This window comes from Rhinoraja longicauda, chromosome 6 (genome assembly GCF_053455715.1).
Source record: "Rhinoraja longicauda isolate Sanriku21f chromosome 6, sRhiLon1.1, whole genome shotgun sequence".
Lineage (NCBI taxonomy): Eukaryota > Metazoa > Chordata > Chondrichthyes > Rajiformes > Arhynchobatidae > Rhinoraja > Rhinoraja longicauda.
In genome coordinates, this window is record NC_135958.1 from 22,361,543 (window position 1) to 22,379,445 (window position 17,903).

A 17,903-nucleotide genomic window follows, 5' to 3' on the forward strand; every position below is an offset into this window, starting at 1 on the left:
TCGAACTATTCATAGTCGGGGTGGTCGTAGCTCCTGCGGTTTGGAGCTCCCGAAGTCGGTCTCTAACCAGGGACCGCGAGCTCCACAATGTTAAAGTCTGCAGGCTCCCGCGGTTAGAGCTCTGAAGCCGATCCCTGACAGGGAAGTCGATCCCTAACAATGGTAAGTCCTGCAGGCTCCCATGGTTGGAGCTCCTGAAGTTAGTCTCCAGCAAAGGCAGCCAACTCCTAAATGTTAGGCCGCAGTGCGGACGGAGATACGATACGGAAAAATAAATAAAATTTTAAAATCGCATCTCGGTCAAGGTAAGAGATTAAAAAGTTTCCCCCAACCCCCACATAAAACAAGGTAAAGAACACTAAAACATACATTTAACATGCTAAAAAAAGGAAGGGACGGACAGACTTGGCGAGGCAGCCATTGCTGGCACCACCCGGTGGTGCAATCAAGCCTCAGATTGGACAGTACCAGAGTGCAGCGATTTGAGGATGTTGCCAGGACCTGAGCTATAGGAGATGTCGAGCAGGCTAGGACTTTATTCCATGGAATGCAGGAGGCTGAGGGGTGATCTTGCGAGTTGGATAAGATCACGAGAGGATTTAAAATAGAGGGTGGTGAGTATATGGAACAGGCTGCCAGGAGGTAGTTGAGGCATAGTAAAGGTTTGGAGGGATATGGGCCAAAACAGATAGATGGGACAAATTGGGCTGAATGGCCTGTTTTCATGTAGATGGGACAAGTTTGGCTGAAGGGCCTGTTTTCATGTTGTACTACTATGAAATGGCTTACACTTGCTATTATTTGAGCTTTCCCTACCATTCAATATGACCAACCCCCTATCTCAAAGCCATTTTCCTTTCTCCCCATTTCACAATGCCTTTCAATGAGTTAACTAATATTTTCAGTAGAGTCAAATAAAAAGCACCAACCAAAGCACCAGGACAAGTATGATATTTTATTAAGTTGTCAAAGCTCCCAAAATGTTAAAACCGTCATAATCCAATTAATAACTGACCTCAAAGCATATTAGGCAAATTGAAGACTAAATTTAGAAGATAGAGTTCATGTTCAGAACAAACCTCAGATTTACATGCCTTTAAAATTACTACTAATACTTGACATATTGCATACTAGAAACTATGGCATAAGGTAGAGTCTCAATTTCTATTTTTTGGTTCGTTCATTAAGTAAAATAAATCTCAGGAGATGATTGTGGAACTAGTAAAAATTGTTCATAAACTGCAAGTTGATTCACTATTGTTTGCAGCACAAGCTTGGAGTTTCCTTCCTAAATCAAACTTGGGCACTAGCTGGTTTGAACATCCAAATTCCAATCTTCCACCACCTGCACATTATTTTTGGATCTTTAACCTCATCACGAGCCTCTGCTTCTGACAAGCATCATTCAACATTCATATCTAGTGGTCCCGAATGGAGAGTTTGGTTACCCGAATCAAGACAGGATTCCTCTGGGGAAAGATTTTCAATCACCTTTTCAATGGTTTTACTAACTATTGGTTCTAAGCTGCTGGTTTGCAGACTTTCAACTTCACCAGTGATACTCTGTCCATCTTCCACTGTGCCCTGGTTTCTCTGTTCACCATCCAGAGTAGTTCCATTTGTAACAGAGATTTCTGGATAGTCATCTTCAATTTTGCTGGTGATGGATTCATTTAGTTTTCCACCACCTACAAAAACTGTAGAGTTCTCTGTGGAACTAGTTTTTTCAGCAATTACTTTGGTTGAAACATCTTCAAGGTGTGTTGGGTTTTCTGGTGCAGGATCCCTTGAAGTTTCCAGTTTTATCATTTCTTCATCCGAAGATTCACGATTTTCTGGTGCTACTTCAACTGAATGCAACAGCGATCCATTCTCCTCCAGCACTTCATTTGGTGGTTGTGGATTAACATTAGTATCCTGAACAATGTTCTCAACTGCTTCATCTACAAATGCTAACTGTGCATCACTCTTCACTTCTTCCTCCTGTAAACCTTCACCATACACAGTCAGTTTAATATCTGGTATTAGTTCAGAGTTGGTCTTTAGCAAGGATATTTCTATGCTATCTTGGCAGCTAACTGGTTCCACTGTCTGTTCATAGTTGGTTTCAGTCATCTCTGTGCTCAGACAAGTATTTTCAGGACCAGATTCTCCAGCGAATGGATCAGCTTGGACTGCATCTGTCACACCGCAAGAGTCCACCTGTGCCATGTCTACAGCTACATTTCCAGATCCCTTCAATGACTGGCTATGATCCTCAAGCTCAGCAACTTTGCTATCCTCAAGAGCCAAGATATCCTGCACACAGTCAGACTGCTCACCAGAATCGGGTGTTATTTGGGTCGTGGAATTTTGTTGTTCAACTACTTTTCCCCAAGCTTTGTCCTGAGTGCTTGGTTTAGTCACATCTTTCTCCAGATCCGCACACAGGGCCACTTCATTCTTCAGCACAACATCAATAGGTGTTTCTTCAATTATTGCTCCCAATTTTGGTTCTTCGTCTTCCTTGGAGAAGTCACACTTAACTGGAGATTCAGGCTGTGTCTCCGGGATAGATGTTTCCATTTCTTTTGGAGCAGGTACCAGAGGTGCCTCGTGATTGACAGGCAAAGGTGTTGCAGTGTGCAAAACCTCTGCAGAAACCCCTTCAAGAACTTTGTCAGCATCTGCTTGAACACCCAGGTTGCCAGAGAGGTTTCCTTCCAGATGCTCATCAAGGTTTAGAGCAACTTGTTCATCCAAGCTCAGTTTCCCAGTTGAAGGGTCTTTGGCAATGTTAGTCAATGTTTCTCCTGCATCCAAATTTGATTTTAGAGTTTCTCCGTCTGGAATTTCATTGGTCTCTGGTTCAGTTTTACTTGACATGGATTCATCTGGAACTTCATCCGCTGAGCCAGTCTCTGGGACAGCATTGGATCTCACATCAGCCTCTGTTGATGCACAGTGTTCTTCCTGGTCAGGCATTTGCTTTGTTATTTCAACCAAACTGGCAGGCGTTACATTCTCTTGTGTTTCAGAACCTCGTGCAAGTTCAGTGGAGGCACTTCCTACCACTGCATTGACACTCCTTTCTGTAACTTCAACATCTGCTGTCACCAAAGTAGTTTGTTTTTCACCAGGTTCTTCATCTACCTTTTTGGGAGCTTCACCGCCTGGTTGTAACTCACTTGTTGCTTTGAATTGGTCCTTTGCTGCACCTTTGTTCTCAGGCTCATTGTGTTTTACTTCAGGCTTTTCAGTGGACTCTGTTGAACTCTTGTTCTCCTTGGGCTCGCTCACATTATAGCCTCGACGCTTTCGGCCAAGTCTGCCACCCATGTTGTTAACTGCAAGTGGAAAGTGAGATTAAGCGAAGTGGTAATGAGTGGGCAAGTTTAAACAAATATAAAGCACAGGAAATATTTTCATTCCAAACAAACAAGAGATTAGTGCGTTAAAACATTTGCAAACTCAAATGACCCCCTCCAACTCGAGCTGCCCAGTATTCTAACTTCAGTCATTACAGAGGCAGCTTTAAACACAGAATTCTAGAGGATATCTCTTACCCTACTCAGCTCTCAAACCCAAGCACGGCCAGTTGAAAGTTGACCCCTCATTTTACAGTAGTTTGAAAATCAGATTCATATCCTGCCCCCGCCAACTTAAGTTTGCAGCGTCCAAACCCGACTCACCCACCTTTTCATTTGCAATGAAATGCCACCAAAACAAAATGGTCAGATATTTCTGCTTTGAGAGTATTCTACCACTTGTGGACACCTAGTATTTGACTCACTCAGTTATACTTGTACCAAGTGTCATACGAATTACAGTAAGACGCTGCAATTGTGTAAATTAGAAATCAAAGTATGCCTCACCAAACCTAGAGCAGAACTGACAGGAGCCCAATTTCTACTGAGGCACATTACGACATCTCACTTTCCATCACACATGGTTACAGTGTCAATTTTTCTCCCCTAAGACATTAATTGAACCAGACACTCAGATTTCAACACCCTTGATAACAAAAACTTCAGAAACCTTGATAACAAAGTTGATCCCTATTCAGACAGGAACAGGGAACAAGAAAAAAAAAAGACCTTTGCCAAATGACATCTCCACACCATAATTTGGCAGGATTGCTGAAAAGCTCAGACCTAATGTTATATAACTGTAAATATAGGTACCATTAGGCGATTTAAGTTGAAAGTTTTAAAGTGTACCAGTTAACAGGTTAGTGATTTGGAGCCGGGGGGGGGGGGGGGGGGGGGAAGGGGAGTAGCTAGACAAGTGAAAAGGATTGAGCAATCTCCAGAAAGCACATAGCTTCAAGAACTTAATAACTGGCCACTACCTTGTACAGAGCTACTATCCTCTTAAAGGGTATCGGAGTTAATTTCAAGCTCCAGCTAGCATTGAACTTCCAACATCCAAGAGACATCCAAAACCCTACAAAATTAAAATAAAATGGACAAAACATGGTGGATGTCTAAAGTGTACACACAATAGTAGCACGAATTCAACTGAAGGATAACAGCAGCTATTAGATCTCCAAGCACCATCTCCCTTCAAAGTATGGATTTGGATTCCACAGAAATCAATGTTAAAAAACACTTCAGTACAAGTGATACAGACCAAAATGGGATCTGCATGACCTGATACAAATCAGGATTTATACAAGGATGCTTCAAAATGGCAGCAAATGAAAACAATCCAAGCCCAACTAAAACCAGAATCACGATCAACTGCTCAAACTTCAGATTTGGAAATATGATTACCAACTTTGCCTGGTTTGGGACAGGTGGAATGCACAGTTTCTCTCCAAAGTGAGCAAACTCTCTTCTACCCTCACTCCCGATTCTGCTCGACCCACAGAGTTCCTCCAACAAATCAGAATGCAGAATAGTTGATCAGAATGCAGATGTAATTAACCAAACAAATGCAAATTCTACCAAGGACACAGCCAAACAATGTTGGGATGTCATGTTACAGCTGTACAAGATATTGGTGAACCACACTTGCCACACTGTGTGTAGTTCACAACAAGGTAGTAATTAAGTTGGAAAGGTACAGAAAACATCCACAAAGATGATGCAGCACAGGAAATCTTCAGTTTCAAGGAGAGGCTGGAACCGTTGAAGATGATCAAAGTATATAAATGCTGAGGGGTGTAGATAAAGTGGTCAGAGCCCCCCCCCCCCTCATGTAGGGGAATCCAAAACAAGAGGGCTTAAGTTCAAGGAGAGGGGAAAATTAAAGGGGACCTGATGGGCATTTTTCTTCCACAAGGGTAGTGATTATGTGGAACACACTGCCGCAGACTAATAGTTACAATATTTAAAATACATTTAGACAGGTACATAGGAAAAGCAGAGGATATGATGCAAACTTAGATAAATGAGACCAGCTCAGACTGGCAACTTGGTCAGAAAGATCCATTTCAATGCTGTATAACTGACTGAGATACCAAAACAGACAATATCCGGCAAACTCACCGTGCCCTGATATCATTTTGCACAAGTCATCATTGCTTGTTCATGCAAAGTTGAAGAGCTTATTATTCAATGGGTGAAGGTCAACATACAATTACTAGCTTGTTACACCTACATGTTTGCTTTCAGCGACCGATGTACAAGGACACTATATCCTTTGTACATTAACATTTCCTAATCTAACACTATTTAAATACAAGGTTTTGTTCTCCCCACCCTGCGACTAAGCTACATTTATCCACAATACTTCAGCCACAGGGTGGCTTCGTGATAGGATTGCCATCATCCCAACATGTTGTAGCTCACATGTACAGACGCCACTCACTACAGCAATGCCCTTGTCCAACAGAGAAGTTGGTCTTGCATATAATGCAAGTGGGTAAAAGAGGCTCGCATGGATGCAGAGGGCAGAAGGGCTCACTTTGAGGCATATGGCAGGACAATAGAGACCTTTGAACTCAACATTCAGTACATCTTGCACTAAATGTTGTATCCTTCATCTGTGCCCTCTGGACAGCTTGATTGTGTTCATGTACAGTATAGTCTTTCCTTTGGATAGCACACAAACAAAAACTTTTCACTGTACCTCAGTACATGTAACAGTAATTACAGCCTTGTCCACACTGACCAAGTTGGCACACTGGGCTAGTCCCATTTGCCTCATAGCCCTTAAGCCCTCCCTACCCATATGTTTGTCCAAATAACTTTAAAAAGTTTAATTGTATCCACTTCTGTAGCACTTGGGTGCTGTAGAACCATGACTGTGACCCAAGCTCACTCTTTGCCCTGTTCACTAACCCTATAGTCAGGAAACCAGCGAGGACATCAGTCTGAAGAAAGGTCCCTACTCAAAAAGTCACCTATCCAGCATTTTCCAGAGAGTTACTCCAGCATTTTGTGCTTGTTTTTGTAAATTAGCATCTGCAGTTCCTTGTTTCTACACTTGGGGTTTAGTGTTTGCTGAACTGGGGGATTGTTATTTCGTGACAATCAATTATTTCCCGTCAGTCTGCAGAAAGGTCCCAACCCGTAACGCCGACGTCCAATGCTCCACAGATGCTGTCTGACCCACCGAGTTACTCCAGCACTTGTCTAGCACCTACAGATTCTTGGTCTCCAAATTGTTCTACTCGTTTAAATCTGCACGCGTTCCTCCGCTGAGACTATTAATGCACAATGCTGCATTCTACACGAAAGCAACAATCTCAAAACCGGTCCCATTCTTTATTCAGTATCGAGTTTCCATTCCCCAAGACTTGCTCAGCGGGTCAGGCAGCATCTCCTGGAGTAGTGTACATGCCAAGTTCCGATCAGGGCCCTTCTTCTGAGAAGAGAAAGAAAGAATTGCAGGTGTTGGTTTATACCAAAGATAGACACAAAGTACTGGAGTAACTCAGCGGGTCAGGCGGCATCTCTGGAGAACATGGATAGGTGATATTTCGGATCGAGACCTTTCTTCAGACTACAGAAAGGACCCGAAACGATACCCATCCTTGTTCTCCAGAAAGGCTGCATGACCCGCTGAGTTACTCCTGCTATGTGTGATTTGCAAGATTGCAACACCTGCATTTCCACGTAGCGACTGAGAAGGACACGGAAAGGCGACGTCTCCGATACACAAGGTCATTCCCTCTACATATGCTGCCTGCCCCTCGTGTTCCTCCAGACTACTCGTTATGCTCAAGATACCAGCATCTGCATTTCCTGGTGTTTCTACCTCCCTCCAAGACTTGCCTTCTTTTTACCCGAGCTTCCCGATTCTCGTACAAGCCCCCTGGGCGTTAGCAACGCTAACTAATCCGCTGTCGGACAAGCCACGACTTGCCAAACCCAAGCGGAGGGGTTCCCCGCGTACACGGGCCCATTTGAGCGACCGTGAAGCAGGTTACATAGACATAGAACATAGACGCAGGAGTAGGCCATTCGGCCCTTCGAGCCTGCACCGCCATTCAATATGATCATGGCTGATCATCCAGCTCAGTAACCTGTACCTGCCTTCTCTCCATACCCCCTGATCCCTTTAGCCATAAGGGCCACATCTAACTCCCTCTTAAATATACCCAATGAACTGGTCTCAACTACCTTCTACGGCAGAGAATTCCACAGACTCACCACTCTGTGTGAAGAAATGTTTTCTCATCTCGGTCCTAAAAGACTTCCCCCTTATCCTTAAGCTGTGACCCCTGGTTCTGGACTTCCACAACAACGTTAGAGGAAGTGAAGATAATACACAAAAAGCTGGAGTAACAGCGGGTCAGGCAGCATCTCTGGAGAAAGGGAATAGGTGACGTTTCGGGTTGAGACCCTTGTTCAGATAGTCAGGGGAAAGCCCCATGTCCAAGTCGGCAGACCGGTCTCCAGATTCCTTTTCTCCAGAGACGCTGCCTGACCCGCTGAGTTACTCCAGCTTGATGTGTCTATCTTCTGTTTAAACCAGCATCTGCTGTTCCTTCCTACACGTTGGAGGAGGTGAGCCGACTGTCCGGGAGAGATAGAGACAGACGGCGGCTCTACTCCCGGGGGCCGGAGCGGGGTAACCGAGTCACTCCCGGTGCAGCCGCCGGCAGAGCGCGGAGCGGCACTCGGTCCCGGACTGGAACCGCTCCAAAACCTCCACCGAGTTTTACCAAATCCCATTCCAACGCAGGGGACCCGGCGGCTGCCCCCCGGCTCGGGGGAGACCACCGTTCCCGCGACTCCCACCCCAGGGAAACCGAGCCAGGCGCGCACCGGGACCGGGGAGGGGGAGAATCTCCCTGTTCATTTTAGGAGCCGCCGTTTACCTGCAGAATCCTCTCGTGTTCCCCGGGACACAGAGCGGCGCTGGTGAGTGCCCCGAGAGAGTGGGGTGGGGGTGGGTGGGGGGAGGTGAGATGGGGGGGGGGGGGGGGAGAGGAAGGGGAAAGAGGAGAGGTGGTGGGGGAAGACAGAGGAGAGGGACGAGGGGGGGGAGAGGTGGTGGGGAGGGGGGCAGAGGAGAGGGACGAGGGAGAGGGGGGGTGGGGAACGGCCATCCAAGGCGAGGGTCCCGGGACCGTGCGCCGGACTGGAAGTCGCGGCCGTGGGGGAGAGAGGGAACCCCGCGGGGGGACGGGGAGCCCTGACTGGAAGATGTGACCAGGCGGGACACAGGGGCTTCCAGCCCGAGGGGGGGGGGTAGAAGGGGTCCAGGGTAGAGGTCCCATGAGAGTGGAGGGGGGGGGGGGGGGGGGTAGAGAGTAAGAGAACCCCAGGGTTGGGAGTGGAGAAAGTCCCCGGGAGAATGGGAAGATGGGAAGGGGGAGAGGGACCGGCTGCCGGGGGAGGGGAGAGAGAAGTGGGAAAGGGGTGAGGAGGCAGGGAAGAGAGAAGCTCAGGGAGAGGGAGGAGAAGCTTCACACTGGGAGCCGGCAAGTGAAGCCCGGACCGAACCCCGGGACATTGGAAAGTTCGGGGGAGGGGGACGTGGGGGTGAGGAGGCCGGAGTGGGACTGGGACCCAACACATGGCGGACAAAGAGCCTCCCCTCTCCCGCCACCTCCGGTTCCCCCAGCACTGCCGACACCTCTCCCCCCGCAGACTAGCCCCCTCCCCGCGGGGGGAGGGGGACGGTCACAGTCTCGCCCCCAGACCCACCGTCCCACTCCGGTTTCCGTCGGCAGCAGCACAGAGGTCCAGTCTCCGAGCCGGCGCGGCAGCGACTGGTGTCTGGGGCAGGACATGGGCGGCTCCCGGCGGCCGCCACTCCTCCCCCCCCCCCCCCGCCGCCGCCCCTCCTCCCCGCCGCCGCCCCTCCTCCCTCCTTTCCCCCCCCCTCCTCCCTCCTTCCCCCTCCCCCCGCCCCCCACCTTCCCCCCCCTTCCCCCCGCCCCCCCCTTCCCCCCCCCCCCGCCCCATCCCACTCACCTCGCTGTTCGCGCTCTCCTCCACCCGCTTCTAATGTGGATAAAATAATCCAATGTAGTGTGTTTAAAAAAAAATAGAGTTTGGCTCTTTCAAATTGAGTATTATTTAAAAAAAATCAGAACTAAGGTTCCACCTTCCCAATGTTCCCCCAGAGAACCCGACCCTTCCCGTCTCTGATCAGCTTGAAGAAGGCTCCCGACCCTAAACGTCGCCTGTCTACTCCCTCCACAGATGCTGCCTGACCCGCTGAGTGCTTCTAGCACTTTGCCTTTGTTGTCTACCTGTAACATAAGACCCAACCTAATGAGGGTAGTTGGTGGAGAGTTCACTTGGCATGGGCTCAGACCTGATAGACATGTCCTTGGGGCTTTGTGGCAGACAGACAGACAGACATATGGCTGGTGTGTTTGGCAGAGCGTCTCAGGGGCAGGAGCAGTGAGAGCACAGCTGGCTGGGGATCCCGCGACTGGCTGTGCCCGAGGGACAAGGTGGTTTGGACCCGACCCAATCGCTCACCAGGTGAGTGCTCAACAGTACAAGGGAGAGCTCAAGAGTGGTGAACAGGCGGAACAATTAAAATCTTACTGGCAGCAGCTTAATAGGTCGGTAAACGCAATACACAGATAATACTGGAGTAACTCAGCGGAACAGGCAGTATCTCTGGAGAGAAGGACTGGGTCTCCACCCGAAACGTCACGCATTTCTTCTCTCCAGAGATGCTGCCTGTCCCGCTGAGTTACTCCAGCATTTTGTGTCTACCTTCGATTTAAAGCAGCATCCGCATGTTCTTTCCTACACACACAGATAATATATAGCAATCTAAAGGGTGGCACAGTGGCGCAGTGGGTAGAACCGCTGTCTCATGGTGCCAGACCCAGGTTCATTCCTGACCTTGGCTATTAAGAAGGAACTGCAGATGTTGGTTTATAGCAAAGTGTTGGAGTAGCTCAGCAGGCCAGGCAGCATCTCTGGGGGAAATGGATAGGTCACGTTTCACATCGGGGCCCTTCTTCAGACTGAAAGTGGGAATGGGGAGCGGGGGGAGATCCCCGGGTGCTGTCTATGTGTTTACACGTTCTCCCTTTGACTGCGTGGGTTTCCTCTGGGTGCTCTGGTTTATTTCTACATCCCAAAGATGTGCAGATATGCAGGTTAATTGCCCTCTGTATATTGCCCCAAGAATATAGTGAGTGGATGGGAAAGTGGAATAACATGGAACTAGTGTGAACAGGTGTGGATTCGGTGGGCTGGAGGTTTTTTCCACGCCGTAACCACAATAATGACGCACAGAACCCGCCAAAGTCTGTGGTCGACCAAACCCCTTTTACCGAGCTTAGAGGAATCAGGAACTAGAGGTCATAGCTTTAAGGTGAGAGGGGAAAGATTTAATACGAACCTGAGGGGCAACTTTTTCACTCAGGGGTGGTGGGCGTATGGATCGAGCTGCCAGAGGAGGTAGTTGAGGCAGGTACTATAACAGCATTTAAAAGACATTTGGACAGGTACATGGATAGGGAAGGTCCAGAGGGATATGGGCTAAACAGGACCAGATGGGATGTGCAGATGGGACATTTTGATTGCCATGGGCTAGTTGGGCCAAAGGGCCTGTTTCTATGTTGTATCAATCTATGACATAGTCCATAAAATATCACAGCTGCTGAGGTTAGTGTCGTGAAGTTTTCAAGTGCATGATGGTTGTTGGGAAGAAGCTGTTCTTGAACCAGGAGGTAGACACAAAATGCTGGAGTAACTCAGTGAGGCAGGCAACATCTCTGAAGAGAATGAATGGGTGACCCTGTTTCAGTCTCCCATTCCTTCCCTGCAGAGATGCTGTCAGACACGCTGAGTTATTCCAGCATCTTGTGTCTATCTTCGGTGTAAACCAGCATCTGCAGTTCCTTCCTACACATTGATCCTGGAAAGTTCTGTTTTCCAGGCTCCTGTACTTTGTTCCTGATGGTGGCAGTGAGATGAGAACGTGGCTAGGGTGGTGTGGGTCTAAATGATCTGATCCTCCAATGATCCCTTGGGGTGCTGCAGGATGAGGAATTCAGCTACAGATGCCTGGAGCCCAACACAAACTGCTCAGCAAAGCCACAAGGTCTTGGACTGCCTGCTGCGATGTATCTCCTGTGTGAAGAGGCAGAAGTCCACCCTCGTCAATAAGTGAATAACCACAATAGTAGACAGGTACATGGATAGGACAGGTTTGGAGGGATATGGACCAAGCGCAGGCAGGTGGGACGTGTAGCTGGGACATGTTGGCTCAAAGGGCCTGTTGGATCAAAGGGCCTGTTTCCACACTGTATCACTCTATGGCTATAACAATACTAGTGTACAAAGAAAGCCAGGGAACACAGTACAATTAGACAGTCCAGAGCAACTCCTGCATCTCCACCAGGGGGCGTAGGTGAGCAGAGACACACAACATTCAAGAAGTAATTAAATGAGTGATTAAAAGGTTTCGTATTATTCTTTATTTTTTTATTAGTTTATTATTGTCACATGTATCAAGGTACAGTGAAAAACGAACAAAAAAGAACTGCAGATGCATGTTTTTTTCATAGATAGACCCAAAATGCTGAGTAACTCAGCGGGTCTGGCGTCCACTCGAAACGTCACCCATCTATTTTCTTCAGAAATGCTGCCAGACTCGCTGAGTTGCTTCAGAATTTTGTTTATCTACAGTGAAAAGCTTTTGTTTACGTGCTTTCCAGTCAGATAAAAAACAATGCACGAATACAACCAAGCTGTCTACAGCGCAGAAATAAAGGATAAAGGGTACAATATTGAGTGCAAGATATAACATTGAAATCTGATAAAGTCTGATCAAAGATAGTTCAAAGGTCTTCAATTAGCTAGATTGCAAGTCAGGACCTCGCTCTCGCTGGTGAGAAGACGGTTCAGTTGCCTGCAGGCCTGGCTCGCTGCCACGGTAACGAGAACCTTTTTTTTAATATCAAAAAATACTTTATTCAAGTAATAAATATCGCTTACAAAACATATTTTTTAACAAACCCATCCGACATTTCCGGAGGTTACACATTCGATACAGGCATTTACTTCCAAATTTACAGACATTTACCCAGTATCCCTTATTTGGAGGGGCGTCTCTCTCCACCACACCCTGTCCCCCATGTCCAGCAGCGGAAGGACCCTAGACTGTGGTCCTCCCCCACAGGGCCTTGGCGTTAGCTGCACCAAGCTTCAGTGCGTCCCTCAGCACGTACTCCTGCAGTCTGCAGCGGGCCAGTCGGCAACATTCCTTGACGGACATCTCGCTCCGCCGGGAGGCCAACAAAGCTCGGGCAGACCAAAGAGCGTCTTTCACCGAGTTGATGACGAGAACCAGTCCGGAGAGGTTGCCGCCGAGCTATTTCTTCAGTTGCCAATGCCACTCTGCAATCACCTACCATACCTCGGTCCACTTCTAAGTCTCAATAAGGGTTCTGACCCGAAATGTGGTAGAGTGCTTTATTGTCATATGTACCGAAGTGGAACAATGGAGTTCTTCCTTGTTGCACCACATTAGGTTTGTAAACACTGGACTCAATAGATAGTATAATAAACAAAGAAAGTTCAGTACATTAAAAAAACACAATGTAGTGCAAAATAAGACAAAAGCCTGAAGTCCCTAGTGCAACCAAGACAGTTCATAGTTTGAAGTTTAGTTGATATTTACAGTGTTTAAGAGCCTGATGGTTGTTGGGTTGAAGCTGTCCCTGAACCTGATGGTCTGTCATTTTCAGATTCCTGTACCTTCTATCCGATGGCAGGAACGAAATGAGGCAATGGCCAGGGCGGTAGGTTTAGAGTTTAGTTTAGCTTTTAGAAGAGTCATGACGCCCATATGTCCCAGATAGAACAATGAAATCTTACTTGCAACAACACAATAGAATAGGTAAACATAGTACAATGTAAACAATATAATAAAATGTTAAGTGTGTGTGGACACACACACATAAAAACGAACAAATAATAATAGTGCAAAAAGACAAAAACAATGCCCTCACTTATTTGGAGGTTGTGTTTAATAGCCAGATGGCTGTGGGGAAGAAGCTGTCCCTGAACCTGGACATTACATTTTCAGGCTTCCAAAACCTCTTCCCGATGGCAGGAGTGAAATGAGTGAATGGTCAGGGTGGTCTCTGATGAGGCTGGCTACCTTTTTGAGGCAGCGGCCCCCATTAAACACTTTGATGGTGGGGAAGTCAGTACCCGTGATGGATTGGGCAGTGTTTGCCACTTTTTGCAGTCTTCTTTGTTTTTGGGCATTCAAGTTGCAGATTTGAGGAAGGACATTCTTGCTATTGAGGGATTGCAGCGCAGGTTCACAAGATTAATTCGCAGGATGGCGGGACAGTCATATGATGAAAGAATGGAGCGACTGGGCTTGTATTCACTGGAATTTAGAAGGATGAGAGGGAATCCTATGGAAACATATAAAATTATTAAGGGATTGGACACACTAGAAGCAGGAAACATGTTCCTGATGTTGGGGGACTCCAGAACCAGGGGCCACAGTTTCAGATTAAGGGGTAGGCCATTTAGAACTGAGATGAGGAAAACCTTTTCACCCAGTGAGTTGTGAATTTGTGGGATTCTCTGCCTCAGAGGGCAGTGGAGGCCGATTCACTGGATGCATTCAAAAGAGAGTTAGATAGAGCTTTTTGGGCTAGCGGAATCAAGGGATATGGGGAAAAGGCAGGAATGGGGTACTGATTGTGGATGATCATCTATGATCCCATTGAAGGGCCGAATGGTCTACTCCTGAACCTATTGTCTATGTATCTATGTAACCAGGCCGTGATACAACCAGTTCATATGCTCTCTACTCTACACCTGTAGAAGTTCAAGATAGTCATCTCTGACATACCAAATCTCTGCAATCTTCTCAGGAAGTAGAGTGATGTTTTTTCTTTATAATTGCACCAATGTGCCGGGTCCACAAAAGATCTTCAGAGATATACATGCCTAGGAATTTGAAGCTTTTGACTCTCTCTCTGTCACCGTCCCATTAATAGAGACAGGTTTGTGGGTCCCCACCCTTCCTCTTCCAAAGTTCAAACACTGTGCTGATTGGCCAGAGCGTGCGGTGATTGGCCAGGGTTTGGCCTGGGCGTGCGCTGATAGGCCAGGGCTTGGTCCGGGCATGCGCTGATTGGCCAGGGCTTGCCCAGGGCATGCACTGATTGGCCAGAGATTGGCAAGGGCTTGGTCTGGGCTTGCGGTGATTGGCCAGAGCTTATTCCGGGCGTGCGCTGATTGGCCAGAGCTTGGCCCGGGCGTGCGGTGATTGGCCGGGGCTTAGTCCGGGCGTGCGGTGATTGGCCGGGGCTTGGTCCGGGCGTGCGGCGATTGGTTGGGGCTTGGTCCGGGCCTGCGATGATTGGCCGGGGCTTGGTCCGGGCGTGCGGTGATTGGCCGGGGCTTGGTCCGGGCGTGCGGTGATTGGCCGGGGCTTGGTCCGGGTGTGCGGTGATTGGCCGGGACTTGGTCGGGCGTGCGGTGATTGGCCAGGGCTTGGTCCGGGCGTGCGGTGATTGGTCGGGGCTTGGTTTGGGCGTGCGGTGATTGGCCGGGGCTTGGTCCGGGCGTGCGGTGATTGGGCGGGGCTTGGTCCGGGCGTGCGGTGATTGGCCGGGGCTTGGTCCGGGCGTGCGGTGATTGGACGGGGCTTGGCCAAGGTGAGGGATTCCACAGCAATGACGTAATTGACATCAAAGCCTCTTCCACCAGGGGTCCTTCGCCTGCACCCCATCCGTCCAGGCAGCTGCCGGACAGAAGTTAATAAGAAACCCGACACTCAAATTAGGAAATAAAAGACATTTTGTGGAAAATGGCGCGGATATGGAATGCTACAGAGGCAATTACGTCATTGGATTGTCTCATGAGAGCATTTGTCCAGAAAACTGCCTGAAGTGGTTTCTAAATTGTTAGAATTAACATTAGAATTGATCAGGTACTGTGATATCATCAGTGCGGCTGGAGGAGGCTCTGAAGGTGGTTGAGCGGCTGCATGCGGCGCGGGCGGGGCAGCCGCGGGGTCCTGGCGTTGCTGAGGTTGACGTCACTGATCCGGGTCCCGGGCGGGCGCAGTGGCCAAAATGGCGCCCGTGGGGGAGAGGAAGCATCTGGGCGCCGCTGCCGCCAGCAACCAGGAGGCGGCCGACGAGGACGATGGGCCAAACCTGTGGTAGGCGGCGGGGCCGTCCGGCGGCGTTGGGCGGGGGATCCGAGGTCCGGGAGCGGCCTCAGGTGGTGCGGGCGGGACCGCCCTCCCGGCTCTGTTGGCGGTGCGGTACGGGCGGAGGCGGGCCCTCTCTTTCTCTCGGTCCGATCCCCGCTGGAACCACTGGCGGGCGAGGATCAGGGCCTGGTCACGACCGGCGAGGGTCAGGACCGTCCCTTCCCACTGAGTCAGCGGCGCGGTCGGGCGCTCCTGGAGCCGTCAACCGGCCGGTGCGGCCGGGCCCTCCTTTTCTCTCGGCCCCCTCCCCACTCTGTCAATCGTGCGGGTGGGCGGGCGCGGCTACTACCGGCGTGGGGCCGGGCCCTCCTGGAGCTGCCGGTCGGCTTCTCTCGGTCAGATCCACGCTGTAATTGCGTTGCGGGCGGTTACGACCGCCTCGGGTCGCGGTTCGGGCGGGCCCTTCTGGAGCTGTCGGTGCTCCAGAGACAACAGTGTAATATTGTCAGTCTGAAGAAGGGTCTCGACCCGAAACGTCACCCATTCCTTCTCTCCGGAGATGCTGCCTGACCCGCTGAGTTACTCCAGCATTTTCTGATACCTTCGTCTTACATTGTCATATGTCCCAAACAGTACAATGAAATTCTTACTTACAGCAACACAACAGAATATGTAAACATAGTATAAGCCAATAACTGCAGATGCTGGTACAAATCGAAGGTATTTATTCACAAAATGCTGGAGTAACTCAGCAGGTCAGGCAGAATCTCAGGAGAGAAGGAATGGGTGACGTTTTGGGTCGAGACCCTTCTTCAGACTGTAATCATAGTAATCTGTAAACCATATAATAAACGAGAAACGTGTATGTATGTATATATATATATATAGATACTGTGTATAAACATGCACACATACATTACAAAGATACATACATACACAAAACAAACAATAATAGTGCAAAAAGACAAAACCAATGCCCCCAAGTCGATGTAGTTCAGAGCTATTTTTGTAGATTGTAGTGTTTAATAATCTGATGGCTGTGGGGATGAAGCTGTTCCTGAACCTGGATGACACAGTAGTTGGGCTTCTATATCTTTATGGCGTGGGCAGGCCCTCCTTTTCTGTACTCTGCCTGTACGTGCTGGAATCTAGAAGGATGAGGGGTGACCTCTTTGAAGATTACCAAATCGTGAAAGGTCTTGATAGAGTGGATACAGAGAGGATGTTTCCACCAGGAGAGTCTAGGACCAGAGACCATAGCCTTAGGATGTACCTTTAGAAAGACGAGGATGAGCTCTGGTTTGTTTTCACCCACATGTTTACACTGTAATGTTGTATCCTTATTATTTTGATGTGGTTGTGCTTTATTCTTAATTGTTAACTATGTTTGTGTCGTCATTTGTCAGCGGAGCACCAAGGCACATTCCTTGTATATGCACATACTTGGCCAATAAACTTAATCATGCATTCATGAATTTCTTTAGTCTGCGGGTGGTGAATCTGGAATTTATTGCCACAGACAGCGGTGGAGGCCAAGTCATTGGCTATTTTTAAAGCTAAGATTGACATGTTCTTGATTAGTGAGGGTGTCAAAGGTTACGGGGAGACGGCAGGAGAATGGGGTTGAGAAGGAAGATAGATCAGCCGTGTTTGAATGGCAGAATAGACTCAACGGGCTGAATGGACTAATTATGCTCCTATGACTTAGGAACATGAAATAAAAACACGTTGGTGAGGCTGCATTTGGAGGGTTGGGTTCATTTTTGGTCACCCTCCTCTAGGAAAGATGTCAGTAAGCTGGAAAGAGTACAGAGAAGATTTATGGGGATGTTGGGAGAGGTTGGGCAGGCTAGGACTTTATTCCTTGGAGCGCAGGAGGCTGAGGGGTGATCTTATAGAGGGGAATCATGAGGGAATAGATACGGTGAATGCAGTCTTTTACCCAGAGGGTGAGAGGACAAAGATTTAATAGGAAGCTGAATGGCAATTTTTTCACACAGAGGGTGGTGGGTGTATGGAACAAGCTGCCAGAGGAGGTAGTTGAGGCAAGTACAATAATATTTAAAGTAAATTTGGACAGGTACATGGATAGGAAAGGTTTAAATGGATCTGGGCCAAATGAAACATAGAAAATAGGTGCAGGAGGAGGCCATTCGGCCCTTCAATCCAGTTGTGATCATGGCTGATTGTCCCCAATCAATAACCCGTGCCTGCCTTCTCCCCATATCCCTTGATTCCACTAGCCCCTATGAAGGCAAATAGGACTGCTTAGATGGGGTATTTTGCTCAGCATGGAAGAGTTGGGTCAAAGGGTTTGTTTCTGAGCTATATAACTCTAAACTGCTAGGTTTTGGTAGAAA

The 17,903-nt window shown here is 48.4% G+C and overlaps 2 protein-coding genes across 3 annotated transcripts in view; one reads left to right on the top strand and one right to left on the bottom strand.

The window, feature by feature from the left end:
* Window positions 1-969: 969 nt before the first annotated feature.
* Window positions 970-8,309, bottom strand: LOC144594829 (uncharacterized). Its single transcript, XM_078401732.1, has 2 exons — window positions 8,252-8,309; window positions 970-3,326 (listed from the first exon to the last, which is right to left on the bottom strand). The coding sequence occupies exon 2, from the start codon at window positions 3,316-3,318 to the stop codon at window positions 1,402-1,404; it is 1,917 nt and encodes a 638-aa protein (XP_078257858.1). The 5' UTR covers window positions 3,319-3,326; window positions 8,252-8,309; the 3' UTR covers window positions 970-1,401.
* A 7,109-nt stretch (window positions 8,310-15,418) lies between these two features.
* Window positions 15,419-17,903, top strand: part of dync1li2 (dynein, cytoplasmic 1, light intermediate chain 2) — a 72,608-nt gene continuing 70,123 nt past the window's right edge. For both annotated transcript variants that reach the window (XM_078400712.1, XM_078400713.1), the window contains exon 1: window positions 15,419-15,549. In XM_078400712.1, the coding sequence (XP_078256838.1) occupies window positions 15,461-15,549 (89 nt within the window). In that variant the 5' untranslated portion in view covers window positions 15,419-15,460. The remainder of the gene's footprint in view (window positions 15,550-17,903) is intronic.